Consider the following 14,197-nt stretch of genomic DNA (forward strand, 5'->3'; position numbering starts at 1 on the left):
CACAACGCGAAGGCTGCGCCGCGAAGTTTGTCCCTTTGGAGGCACCGTTCCTGCCCACGGCCCGCTCGCGTCATGTGAACGACCGAGGGGCACCCGAGACCAGCGGCGAAGAAGGAGACGACTCGCGGCGGGATGGAGGCAACTTTAGAGCAGCACTTGGAGGACACGTGAGTAGTATTCTCGTCGGCCTGTCCTGGGGTCGCGGCTGGGGGATTTGAACGGGACAGAGGGCGCGAGCTGCGAGCGCCGGCCGGGCGTCTTGGGGACGCCCTGTCCCGGGGCCTCCGGTGTGGGTGCGAAATGACCCGGAATTAAATCCCGCCGGGGCTCCGCACTCTCTCTCCCGAGCGGGTCTCCGCGGCCAGAGCCCAAACCCGACTCTCGTGCTGAGATTGTCTGTCTGGACAGGGTCGTTCTTCGGGAGTTTTAGGAACCGTGTTCGTTTGGGGCAAGGAAGTACCACTTGTGCAGAGCCCTGCCTTATAAATATAAACACACACGCGTATTTCCTTCCGGGTGTAACCAGTTACTTGCTGAAAGGCATCCGTTAAATTTTTCGAATGAGTAATATCTACGTAAAATCCAAAGTTGGAAAAATACAAGAAGGCGTACAGGGAAACACCTCCCTCGCATCAGTGCCCCTCAGCTTCCCACTACCCCTCCAGGAGGCAGCCCGTGTTACTGAAGAGTTTTTCAACAGTTGTTTCAAGTGAGTTAGTATGTTAACATATGCATTTTTAACGAAGGCAACAAAATCCCAACTATTGCAACGTTTGTGGCCCTCCAGAGCTCAACAGTAACTGGCACAGTCTTTATTCTCATGAGAGAGAAACTGGTTTAACTATTTAATTTAAATCAGTTAATTGTAATTTAATTTTTCTTGGGGCAGGGGTGGGCCATAGTGAAAAAAGATTAACACTGATTTAAAGTACTACAACAAATGCCTGGTACAGAGAAAGCATATTTGTGTTATAATTATTTAAATTCATTTTCCCACATCATTTGCTTTCTTCTTCCTGCATTCCTGGAATTAGAATGAAGAATCCATCCATTGTTGGAGTCCTGTGCACAGATTCACAAGGACTCAATTTGGGCTGTAAGTATCTCACATCAACCCTTTGGTGGATTGCACAGCATCTGATGTTGACTGGGAGCCTAGTGTGCTATTATTCTCTAGTTTTTATTTCCTGTTACCCTGCCACTTTCTGGGGACTTTTGCAAGCGTAGAGATCATCCCCAAATAACAAAATTAGGAAATTGAAACTTCTCAATTGGTGTTTATAAAGGTAGAAATGTTCCTTGCAGTTCTAGCACTACAGAGTCGTTTCTACTAAAGTATTTGAATCATTTTAAATTGGGTCTAGAAAGGACTTGATAATGACAGCAGTTACCATTTATTGAATTTATGCCATATGGTGAGACTGTGAAGCTTTCTATACATTATCTCTAATTTTCACAATAACCCTGCTAGATGGGTGGTGTTACTTTTTAGTCCAACTTCACTTAAGAGTAAGTGAGTAGGTAGTAAAAATGGGGGCTGCAGGGTTGGACACACCTAGCTTCAACCCCTTGCTCTTCCATTTACTAGTGGTGTCAGCTTGGACCAAAAAGAACCTTTCTGAGCCTCAGTTTCTTTACTGAGTTGTTGCTTAATAATAATTATTATTATGGAATTGCATTTATTGAGCTCTTACTATGTGCCAGGCACCGTTCTAAGTGCTTTGTGTATACTAAGTCATTTAATCCTCAGGACAACCGTGTTAGGCAGATAAAGAAATGGAGGCACAGAGGTTGACTGAGTTGCCTATAAGGTCGTACAGCTAGTAAGTGGTTGAGCTAGGATTTGAGTCTGGCTCTGAAGCCTCTTAATCAGAATACTATAAAATTATATATGTAAAACACTCAGCACAGAACCTAGGCATAATGCTCAATAAATGGTAACAATTAATGATGAGAAAATAAATCCAGAAAGGTAAACAGTGGAAGCCTTCAGCTAAGTAATGTCAGAACTAGTAAACCCAGGACACCTTGCTCCTTACTCCTCTGTACTGCAGGGCTTTTTAAAGCTCTGAATTTTTGCTGGGATGGTAATTGAAGGAAGTAGTCTGTAACTCAGGTTTTACACACAAATCAGTTTAGCTGGAAGAAAAAAGGCAGATTTTTTTTGAGGCACTTGCCAGGCTCACAAAGGAAAGGCTGAAATTCAAGTGTGGAAATGTAGAACTAAATGTATTCCTTCAAGAAACTTCAAGGCCCAAAAGACTGCACTGTGTGCCCAGTTAATGTTTTATGTAACAACAGTAAATCCATCAACTCTGCCATATTGTCATGTCTATTACCTGAGTTAGTTTCAGGCAGATGGGCTTGTGTGGCCTTTATATACAGAAAGATATTGTAAACTTAGTAATTACATTTTGTTCCTGACATCCAAGATTTAGTTATTATCTACAGGCTAAAACAAACATTAGTAAAAAGCCAATTCTGTTGCTATTTGAAAAACCAGTTTATTCTAGTGGAAACAATTGCTCACAGAATATTTATACATGCTGTTAAGGTGATCTTACAGCCAAACTCCTGAGTAAAGATCTTTATATCCTTTGAGGTTGATCTCAGTAAAAGGAAATCAGATTTTCCATGAGGAATTAATTAGTTTCAACAAGTCTCTTGCCCTTACTGGTTTTTGTCAGTCTTACCTCTGCATTTCTTCGTTTCAGTTTGCTTTCAGATTGACTTGAATTACAGCTTCCTTATATGCTTGAGAAGGTGTTTAGAGATGGTGATGGGAATGACTTGGAAAATTGAGTGTTATGGCCTTTTACTGACTTAAAAGCTGTTATTGGCTTTCTCACTGATGTAACCACTGAGTATCAGGGCAGAATCATTTTATGTCAATACCTAACCTAAGAGACCATGAGCTGAACCTTCTTTTTGTGAATAATTCAATTCAGTTCTACTGTACCTCTATACTCATTTTTGGACAGTCAGGCAGCATGATATCATCTCTGTCTTCCAGGCCGCGGAACCCTGTCAGATGAGCATGCTGGGGTGATATCTGTTTTAGCCCAGCAAGCAGCTAAGCTAACCTCAGACCCCACTGATATTCCTGTGGTGTGTCTAGAATCAGATAATGGGTGAGTAGATGGCAGCAGATCCCTTCCTTTCCTTTTCATTCAGAAAAATCAATCCCCAGGAAACTTGACTGGGGCTTGCCCTGTGTTCATCAGTGATTTCTCAAAGTACTTGGAGGAAGGTTCCACCCTTTGGACCACAGGAGCAGATGGATTGACCTAAAGCTAATGTGCTTTCACACCACAAAGACATTTAAATGAAGAGTAAGAGTCGTCATGAACTATCAATAAAAGAAGCAATAAATAACACAGAGGAAGACTAAACAAAGAACAGAAACAGTGTCTGTAGTAATAGAAATACCAAAGACATTCCAAGTGAGTGTCCTCCGAATAATAGTAAATGAAAAAAGCAGAACTATGCACAGGGACTTCCCCGGTGGTCCAGTGGTAAAGGATCCGCCTTCCAATGCAGGGGACGTGGGTTCAATCCCTGGTCAGGAAACTAAGATCCCACATGCCGCGGAGCAACTAAGCCTGCACGCTGCAACTACTGAGCCCACGTGCCACAAACAGAGAGCCCGTGTGCCGCAATGAAGAACCTTCATGCTGCAATGAAAGATCCCACTGTGCTGCAACTAAGACCTGACACAGCCAAAAATAAATAAATAAAAATTTTAAATAAATAAACTATGCACATTATGATCACAGTTCTGTAAAGTGAGAAAAAATGTATATATGGTATACATGCAGATTAAAAAAGGAAAATATTAATAGTGGTTGGTTTTGGTTTTTTTGTGGTACCGCGGGCCTCTCACTGTTGTGGCCTCTCCCGTTGCGGAGCACAGGCTCCGGACGCAGAGGCTCAGCGGCCATGGCTCACGGGCCCAGCCGCTCCGCGGCATGTGGAATCTTCTCGGACCAGGGCACGAACCCGTGTCCCCTGCATCGGCAGGCGGACTCTCAACCACTGCGCCACCAGGGAAGCCCCAGTAGTGGTTGTCTTTGAGTGATAGGATTATAGAATTAATTTCATTTTTATATTTTATACTTTTCTGTATTTCCCAAGTGTTTTTTTTTTTTTTTTTTTTAAGTTTATTTATTCATTTTTTTAATTAGTTTCTGCTTTATAACAAAGTGAATCAGTCATACATATACATCTGTTCCCACATCCCTTCCCTCATGCATCTCCCTCCCTCCCACCCTCCCCATCCCACCCCTCCAGGCGGTCACAAAGCACCGAGCTGATCTCCCTGTGCTCTGCGGCTGCTTCCCACTATCTATCTACCTGACGTTTGGTAGTGTATACACGTCCATGCCTCTCTTTCGCCTTGTCACAGCCCACCCTTCCCCCTCCCCATATCCTCAAGTCCATTCTCAAGTAGGTCTGCGTCTTCATTCCCGTTTTGCCCCTAGGTTCTTCATGACATTTTTTTTTTAAATTCCGTATATATGTGTTAGCATACGGTATTTGTCTTTCTCTTTCTGACTAACTTCACTCTGTATGACAGACTCTAGGTCTATCCACCTCATTACAAATAGCTCAGTTTCGTTTCTTTTTATGGCTGAGTAATATTCCATTGTATATATGTGCCACATCTTCTTTATCCATTCATCCGATGATGGACACTTAGGTTGTTTCCAGCTCCGGGCTATTGTGAATAGAGCTGCAATGAACATTTTGGTACATGTCTCTTTTGGAATTATGGTTTTCTCAGGGTATATGCCCAGTAGTGGGATTGCTGGGTCATATGGTAGTTCTATTTGTAGTTTTTTAAGGAACCTCCATACCGTTCTCCATAGTGGCTGTACCAATTCACATTCCCACCAGCAGTGCAAGAGTGTTCCCTTTTCAAAAATATGGAACGCTTCACGAATTTGCGTGTCATCCTTGCGCAGGGGCCATGCTAATCTTCTCTGTATCGTTCCAATTTTTAGTATATGTGCTGCCGAAGCGAGCACCCAAGTGTTTTATTGTGTTTAGATATTGCTTTCATACATAGAAAAGTATTATTTTTTTAGTTGTGTCCTAAACCAAACAGCATCTTTAATCTTACATTGACTCCCACTTGCAACACTTTACTGAATATCTTCCATTTTGCCTTTCAGGAACATTATGATCCAGAAACACGATGGCATCACAGTGGCAGTGCACAAAATGGCCTCTTGACATCTTGTATCAGTTCTCCAGCAGCTTGTCATGGGGACTCAATCGTACCTTATGTTAATTATCTTATAGAGCTATTAGAGTTCCAGTAATTAGGCCATTCATGTAATGTGCATTGGGCACTTTTCTATTAATTTTAGAGTAAGCTGCTTTTTGACACTCTGTGGATTGACTTATCAAAATAGTTAAGGGAAGTATGTTTTGAAGCAAGTTTAGGTCACTTTGTATACAGAATTTTGTTATGTTTAATAAAACTGGTTGGAGGAAAGCTTGGATCTTTTCTGAATTCTTTAAACTCTTATCAAATGTTTATTTTTTCAATTATCAAATTGTATTTTTTCTTAAAAAGGTAACTGCTCCAAACCATTCTGTTTTGGAGGCTCCTGAAATACATAGATTCTCACAGAAACATCCATGGATATATAAAACAAGTCAAGGATACTCCTACGCCATAATAAAAACATAATAGTAGATATCGTAAGTACTTACTATATGCCAGGAACACATTCAGTTCTCATTAACAACCCTATATGGGTTCTCAATAGCAAAGAGGTGGAAGCAACTCAAATGTCTGTTGATGGGTGAATGAATAAACAAAATGTATATACATACCATGGAATATTATTCAGTGTTAAAAAAAAGGAGAGATTTTGACACATGCTACAGCATGGAGGACTCTAGAGGACATTATGCTAAGTAAAATAAGCCAGTCACAAAAAGACAAATCCTGTATGATTCCACCTACATGAGGTACCTAGAGCAGTCAAATTCATAGAGATAGTAGAATGGTGGTTGCTAGGGTGAGGGGAAAAAATGGGGAGCTACTGTTTAATGGGTACAGAGTTTCAGTTTTACAAGATGAAAAGAGTTCTAGAGATGGATGGTGGTGATGGTGGCAACAATAATATGAATGTATTTAATACCGCTAAACTGTACACTTAAAAATGGTTAAGATAAAAAAATGGTTAAGACAGTAAATTTTGTTTTATGTATTTTACCACAATAAAACAGTTTTAATTAAAAAACATGAACTAATAAAAACACCACCTGAACTAATAAAAAATTCAGAATTACAAGATGAAGATCAACTTACAAAAAGTGAAAAAGCTTCTTCTATACCTCAAAATAGAAAATAAGAAAACATTTGCAATAGCAACAAAAACAATAATGCATTTAGGAATTAATAAAGGATGAAAAAAAACCTGTATGGAGAAAAAGTTTAAACTCTTAAGGATTAAAAATTGAGCAGAACTAAATAAATACAAAATATTGAATACAATGTAACAAAAGGATATCAAATCTGCAAAGAATTTTTCCCGAATTCAATGTGTTGTAAAATAAAGATGGCAGTAGGAATTTTTTTTTGGTAAACTTGGCAAACTTTTCTAATATTACAGGGAAGCATAAAAGTTTCATAAATAGTTGTCAAAAATACCCTGTATGGTAGGTACTCTAATTTGTCCCATTTTGCATTTGTGTAACTAAGTATAAGGAATTAGCAGAGTCACCATTTGGACCCAAGCCTCCAAGTCAGAGCCTTACTTTTAACAGCCAGACTACTACAGAAGTAGGTATGATTGGCCAGAAGAAAATTTACCAGTTTGAAAGTATAGGACATTATCTTCTCTTCAGACTTTATCATTCTCAACAGAATGGTGCATAAGAAGATACAAAAGACTTCATTTTGTTGAATTTGAATGCAGCTCATATTGCTCTCTAGCAATTTAATATTTGACAGTATACAAAGAAATTTCCAGAATAATATCATTTATTCAAAAATATCAAGCACCTACAAATATAAAGTGCTAGTTTAAGCACAGTGATCTCATAATTTAAGGAATGGTGGGAACCCTCCCCAAATCTTAACTCATTTCTTCACAAAGAGTGAGGACAGGGAAAATAAAATCTTGGTAGTGCTTGTATTATACTCTAAGTCCCTAAGTGCCAAAAAGTTTCATGGACTGTATTTATCAGTGGGGTGAGGGTAATAGTGGTGACAAGAAAATCATGCTGCATCCTTGCTGAATAACTTTAGGGCCAAGAGTTAGAAAGTCAGAGGTTGAGGGAATTATTTTAGTTAAAAATCGTATAAGCTTTATTAAGTCGATTGGGTACAGATGTAAAAATTTAACTAATATCCCAATGGTGGCTTAAGAACTCTTTGCTCTTGATATAAAGCCCCACATGATTAATAAGAACCATTTTTAATGAACTAAGTACCAATAGCAGGTCTGTTAATGTGCAGTTACTGTATATACATAGTGCTCACAACAAACCTGTAAATAACATTAGCCACATTTTACAGGTTTGGAAACAGATTCAGAGAGGGTAACTTGCCCAGAGTGTGCAGGCTTAAATAATGGCAAAGTTGAGATTCTAACCAAGTCTGCATTTCCCACTAAACCTCAAAGCTTTCTGTATGAAAGACATGTTTCAAGGGGTTCATCTCTGACAGCATCTTTGCAGCTTTCCTAGCCTCTGGGAATGACTCATTGTTCTGCCACATTTCAAATCTGACCCAGCCCTCAGCATCAGAGCTCTCTAGCAATACAAAGCTAGCCTCATGTGATCCTGTGATCAGAATCATAGATAGCCCTGCTTTAAAAGAGCAACAAGTACCTACCAAAAACAAAACAAAGTCTTACAGATGTTTACTAAAAAATGCTTTCTAGATTATGTTAGTAACTACATATAACTCTCTGAAAAACACTCATCTTCCCTCTTTTGGGTTTTGTCTTCTGCTGAAGGTTGGTTTGATCCTTACCACAGACCCACATAATTGGATAATCTTTTCCATTGTTAACTTAAGAGGCCACCTTCCCAAACCACTAAGCTGTGCTTCTGCTAGCGCTTGAATCAAAAATATAATAGAGTTGTTTTTAAGAGCCTGAGAAGCCCCTTATCTTTTAAGGAACATGCATAAATATGTGCAGATTTTCCAGATAAAACCAGAAAAACACACATCAGCCTAAAATACACTCTGGTTTAAAACCTGGAACGTTGGTGTTGGGAAGATGAAAGGCAATTTCCTGTTGACTTTTTTTTTTTTTGATGTGGAGGGTGGAGCAGAGGAAGGAAATGGGATAAGAAAACTGAATTGTCCCAGTAACGTTCTAGGAGACACAGCCTTAACCATTTCCAAAATGCAATAGAAAAAAAAGTTTCATTAAAATTAAATATAAGTATACACCTTTCATGGGAGGTGTTTGGAGTTAAGGTAACATGTATAGAAAAGTAATTAAAAGGGCTTGGAACTCCAAAGTACTAACCAGAATCTTCAGTCCTTACACAGAAGGTACACAAATATGCTGCAGATTGCCATTTATAGCCCAGGAAATGTATTGCCCAACTCTGGGGCCCCACTCCCTGCCTTGAGCATAATGTTAAAAGATAAACTGAGGCATATTAAAAATGATAAGAGCTTATCTGAGCAAAAATCGATCTGAAGCTGGCACTGACAAACCAGAAGAGGTTAGGAGCACTCTACCATTCAGGAGTTCAGGGAGAGGCTTTTACAGAGAAAATGCAGAAGCAAAGCAAGGAAATTATTGATTGGCTACAGCTTAAAGCCTAGTTGGCTGTATGTGAGTATGTGACTGGCTGTCCTTAGGTTTTAGTTTCATAACCTTGAGGCATTTACAGGCTTAGGTTTTGGTTTGCTTATGTAGGCCACATAGCACTAGAGCCACCTCAGTCTAATGGCCTCCTGTTGCCTTAGCCCAGTGGCTTAATTTCTTGCATTTTGCTACACTACCAGAGGTGTTGATCCAGCTACAGCAAGAGGTATTTGCTATGGCACAGACTCTTCCTTGTTTAGCCAACAAGTAATCTAAAGCAATTCTACTATGTCAAATCATCTTACCAAGAAAACCTAGGGACTTCTGTAGGTATGGCCTTAGCAAGATTCAGCGATAGTTGCCAGAGAAGCATTGTCTTGCCGTGCATTAACAGAGAGAAAAAAGCAAGTAGTGAAAAGACAAAAGTTATAAAGGTTTCAAATAGGAAATAAAGATCTTGATCCGTGATCTCGGGAGAGCTGTCCATCTCAAGATGCTATCTGCTTCTGGGGAGGAACCTCCATAAGCCAATTTTAATTTTAGGTCTCCAGTTGTACAATTCCAAGAGTCTGCAGGAGCCCTTTTTAACTGGGAGATATGGACCCAAGGTTTAAGGCCCTGAAGTTTGACTGCTGACTTGGTATGGTCCCTTCTAAGGAGGTTCAAGGTTAGTCTTTGTTCTTAGTGATTTCAAATCAGAAGGGTAGGAGAAAACTGGAAATCTTAGTTTGGAGAGTAGCCAGATATTTGAGAAAACGAACAATTCAGGATCCAGTCCGGTTTACAAGTATATAACAAAAGCTCAAAGACAGTGAATAGGACTAGAATCTGATATCCACAAGATCGTATTATAATTTTGTACTGCAACATAATTTTTAAATAAATTTTTTATCAATTTTTTAAAATTTATAAATTATATAAATTTATATAAAAATTTATATTAAATGACCCCCATTTCTATCAAAGATAATCACAGTAAGACTAATTTGTTTGCAAAATAAGTCTAGTCTCATAAAACTTGGGCTGATTATTTACAGAGGTGCAGTAGGAGAGTAATTGACCATATAGGCTCTTTTAAAATCTGTTTTGCTAGGACTTTTCATAAGGAATCTTAGATTGAACTTTTAAAGGCTCTCCAAATTAAGAAGTCAAGTCAAGGATTTGTCATTTCAGACTTCATCTGGAATACCTATAGATTTGGGTGAATTCCTCTCTTCTCAAGGTCCCCAAGATATCCTGAGGTTCTCGGGCCTGCCAGGAAGTGACCTTCCTTACTCACCTGGTAAGGTTTCTTGGAACCCTATAAACAAGATGCCAGGCCAGTTTTTCTTAGGAGCTTTATTGCCTCCATAAAGTCAACCTTAGTTCCTTAAAACTGTCTGGTCATATCTGATTTTATGCATATTCTCAAATATGACATTCCAGTCAAAGCTTTGGTAATATAACCAAGGCTTCCAATTGTGTCCTGTTATAAGAACATATTCTTATTGGGCTTATGTAAATCACTCTATTGCCATGAAAATAAGACTACACAACCAATTTCCAAATTCTGGAGGGATCAGGTAGGGAAAAAAACGTTTCACTTTTGTTTACAAAGGTATAATTTACCAAACTGCCTTAAGTCATAAACAGCTAGAGAGAAAGGTTTCCTTAAATTTGGAAAACAAAACATTAAGGAATCGGCAGTGTTTCAAAGAAAAAGTTGTAAAAAACATTATAATCATCCTCATCAGTTCATTTAATCATATGTTATTAATTCTTGTTCAGGATGAATCCAGTTTTTTCATTAGCTCTGAAAATTCTTACCCAGTTCACTTTTATGCTCTTAAACTTATCAGAAACCTGTATTCTAGATCTTTCCATGAATCTCTAAAGACAAAGCATTTCTGTGAAAGCATGAGTAAAACAATAACTCTCTGCAAATGACAAAAAGACTTTTAATAAAGTCCTTCCATACCTTTCCTTACCCCCTAGACACATCTACTTTCCTTCCTACTTTTCACACAGTTGTTTCCTTTTACCCCTATATTTTAGTAGGTTTTTTTTTTTTTGTATTTTTGTATTTTTAATGACTGAAACAAGACAGACCTAAAACCGCAGCTTCTGAAAGAACCATTTGTTCTTGCCAGTCTTGTATCTCTCCTCAAACTTGACCTTGGCCTCTCGTCGGGCCTTGCGTTTGAGAGCAGGGTCTCTGAAGACATCCTTGTTGACAACAGTTTTGTCCAAGGGGACATCCACAGAGTACCTTGTAGGCATGAGGTGATTATAATTATAAACTTTCACGAAAGACTTGATCTTTGATCTCTAGGCAATTTTCTTCTTGCCCATGGCAGCTATCACTTTGCGGGGATAGCGATCAATTCCAGCCACCAGAGCATGGCTGTAGGGTCGGTCTGAGGTGCCATCATCAATGTTCTTTACGATGACCACTTTGCCTCCAGAGTAGCGACCGGCCAGGACCAGCACCACCTTCCCAGGTTTCATGAACTTGCCCATGTCGGCAGCAACCTCTCCGGCCTACAGCCTATTTTAGTAGTTTTAAATTACATATAACGATGAGAATTCGTAACCCTTAGACTCCTTACTTCCTAGTGAAAACTAAGAAGCAAGCAATTGTGGACTGTTACACTAGCATTCTGTGGATTGGCACATTTATAAATACATTTCATAATTTCCAGAAGTATATTCTTCCTCACAGTAAATTTTTCAATGTGGCATAAAACACGTTTACCGATAAACCCAAATATCTTTAGTTCCTCTGTAATAAGAAGCCAAGGTAGATAAAATGCCAAAATAGATAAATCTGTGTTCAGTAATTAATGTTTCAGTATTTTATCTTACTTGGAAATGATCTAGTCAATGAATATCCATAATTTAACTTAGTAGAACTTTCACCTAGTTTCCAAATCGCCCCCCACATACTTGTTTTTGTCCTTCCAATAAGAATCACCTCCCTGAAGTCTACATTTTCAAAGAAATGGCTCTAAATACTTGAGATGCAGAACGCTTACATCTCAAAGCTCAAAGGCACAGAAAAAGGATGTAAATTCCACCAAGAAGGACTCTTATTCCCTAAATCCAGATGTTTTATAATATCTGCAAGCCTCTTGAGCTGAATAGGGGAGGTTTTGAAATTGGTAAAAAGGACAGACTTTTCATTGTTTCTAGAGCTGCATTTCTGTTCCTGTCAAAACTCGATTTGTAAGACAAGTAGTTGTTCTTTATTCCTAAAAGAACTGGGTTGCCAGCTGAATGATATCAAGAGGCCCAGTGAACCCACCCATCCAACTATATTATCTTCAATTTGCTTCTTTATGTCAGGGAGATTTCCAACTAGGATGAAAATTAAAAGATTCCTATGTTCCAGATTTGGAGCTGTGCATCTTTTGAATGTTTTAGTAAATTCTTCCACAGTGGCTTCAGAATGTTTTTCTTTCCCTCTGGGTACATAATTTCATTTCAGCTTGATGGAGAAGCCCTTAAAAACAGTTCCTATCAGGCTCTGAATATCAGCTTCCAAAGTAACCAACTTTTTTTTTTTTTTTTTTTTTTTTTTTTTTGCATTTTGGCCACGCTACGCAGCAAGTGGGATGGCATGTGGGATGGTTGCCCAACCAGGGATCGAGCCCCGGCCTCCGCAGTGAAAGAACCAAATCATAACCACTAGGCCATCAAGGAACTCCCCAGAGTGGCCAACTTCTAACCACAAAGCTCACTAAAAAAAATCCTTTTAAATATTTTATTAACACGTTTTAGGTGGGACAAACAGTAACTATTCCTGGCAATACTGAACAAACTTTTCTTTTACTTTTAAACCAAAGGTATCCCTATCAAATGACTCAAAAACAAAACCATGGTTTAACCATGGATGCAAGAGGCATCCCCAAAGAAAAGTGCAAAAGATATTACTCCCCCAGCCCCAAGATCCAGAGCCACTCCCAAAGATAATCAAATAAAGAAAGACTTAGATAATTCCCCTGGTAGCTGGTGACCCACATTTCTGTCCAGCCATATTTTGGGGGTCCCCAATGTGACAGCTGAGCTGCCTGGACACATAAGAACTGCCAACCTGTGTGCCCTGATGGGCAGAAAGCCAAGCCAAGTTCTCAGGACATAAAACAAAACAAATGAGAAAGCTATAGCTGTCCCTGGGAGGAAAAAGACCAAGAACCAGTGGGGACTTAAATGAAAGTTCACAGGCCACCATTCACAGATCTAATTCTTTTTTTTTTTTTAATAAATTTTATTTATTTATTTTTGGCTGCATTGGGTCTTCGTTGCTACACGCGGGCTTTCTCTAGTTGCGGTGAGTGGGGACTACTCTTCATTGCGGTGCACGGGCTTCTCATTGTGGTGGCTTCTCTTGTTGTGGAGCACGGGCTCTAGGCACATGGGCTCAGTAGCTATGACTCGAGGGTTCTAGAGCACAGGCTCAGTAGTTGTGGCACACGGGCTTAGTTGCTCCGCGGTATGTGGGATCTTCCCGGACCAGGGATCGAACCCATGTCCCCTGCATTGGCAGGCAGATTCTTAACCACTATGCCACCAGGGAAGCCCCCAAAGATCTAATTCTTACAAACATTTTTCTCCTGCCAAACTGAATCTAGAATGGAAGGAACACTGCGAAATTGTACCTTCCTCTCTCAACCAGGCACCACAGTTGGAGGTCCAGGAGAACTGACTTTGGTAAGAATTCTCACCCTTTATGGGCTTCTGCCAGCTTTCCCGGGATCCCATCAGCAGGCTCTAAAGCAAGTGGAGTGTCCCAGCAGGTGTCATCCTGGTCACCAGAAATTGTAGAGGAGAAAGAATAATTTTCCCTCTACCCTTATCGTAAGGGTTGGCTGGGATCCCTTTTTCTCTAGGGCACCTCATAAGTGGATAAACTGTGGCTACTGTAGTACAAGATTATCTTGGGTAAGGACAGCCTACTTGTTCACCCTTAAAACAAAATTTCATTCACCTGAGACCTCACACAGGACCAGCCCAGTTTAAGTCCAACCCAGTCTGACCCCAGACCCAGGCTGACTCCAACCAGTTTCTGGACCCAGTCTGGAAAAAGAAAGGCTCAACTAAAGTCTGACAGTTCATACTGCAAAAGTTGTGGAGCTGGGGTGGGAGAGGGACTTACCCACACCTCCAGAGGCAGCTAGAAACCAGCAAGCCAATGGGCTCTGCAGATACCTACCTCTGGCTGCTCGGGGTCTCCTTCCTTTGTTCCCTCTTCTGACACCAGAACTGTTAAAAGACAAACTGAGGCATATTAAAAATTTTAAGAGTTTATTTGAACAAAAATGGATTCAAACCTGGCAGTGTCAAACTGGAAGACGTTAGGAGCGCTCCACCAACGGGAGCTCAGGGAGAGGCTTTTATAGAGAGAAAGGAGAAGCGAAGCAAGGAAGTCA

At 39.9% G+C, this 14,197-nt stretch overlaps 1 protein-coding gene and 1 pseudogene across 3 annotated transcripts; one reads left to right on the top strand and one right to left on the bottom strand.

Annotated features, from left to right (window-relative positions):
- The first annotated feature begins 39 nt into the window (after positions 1 to 39).
- On the top strand, positions 40 to 5,500 carry LAMTOR5 (late endosomal/lysosomal adaptor, MAPK and MTOR activator 5). Of its 2 annotated transcripts, none has more exons than XM_081220031.1 (4): positions 40 to 167; positions 1,035 to 1,096; positions 3,014 to 3,131; positions 5,175 to 5,500. In XM_081220031.1, exons 1-4 carry the CDS (start codon positions 133 to 135, stop codon positions 5,233 to 5,235), a joined length of 276 nt encoding a protein of 91 aa, XP_081076157.1. In that variant the 5' UTR covers positions 40 to 132; the 3' UTR covers positions 5,236 to 5,500. The 2 variants fall into 2 exon arrangements, with proteins under 2 accessions (XP_081076157.1, XP_081076156.1); XM_081220030.1 differs by lacking the exon at positions 40 to 167 and adding an exon at positions 344 to 709.
- Positions 5,501 to 10,797: 5,297 nt separating this feature from the next.
- Positions 10,798 to 11,341, bottom strand: LOC308612398 (large ribosomal subunit protein eL27-like; annotated as a pseudogene). The gene has a single exon. The product of its transcript is annotated as a large ribosomal subunit protein eL27-like (transcript).
- Positions 11,342 to 14,197: the final 2,856 nt, after the last annotated feature.

The sequence above is a fragment of the Mesoplodon bidens genome (genome assembly GCF_964165515.1).
Source record: "Mesoplodon bidens genome assembly, chromosome: 2".
NCBI lineage: Eukaryota > Metazoa > Chordata > Mammalia > Artiodactyla > Ziphiidae > Mesoplodon > Mesoplodon bidens.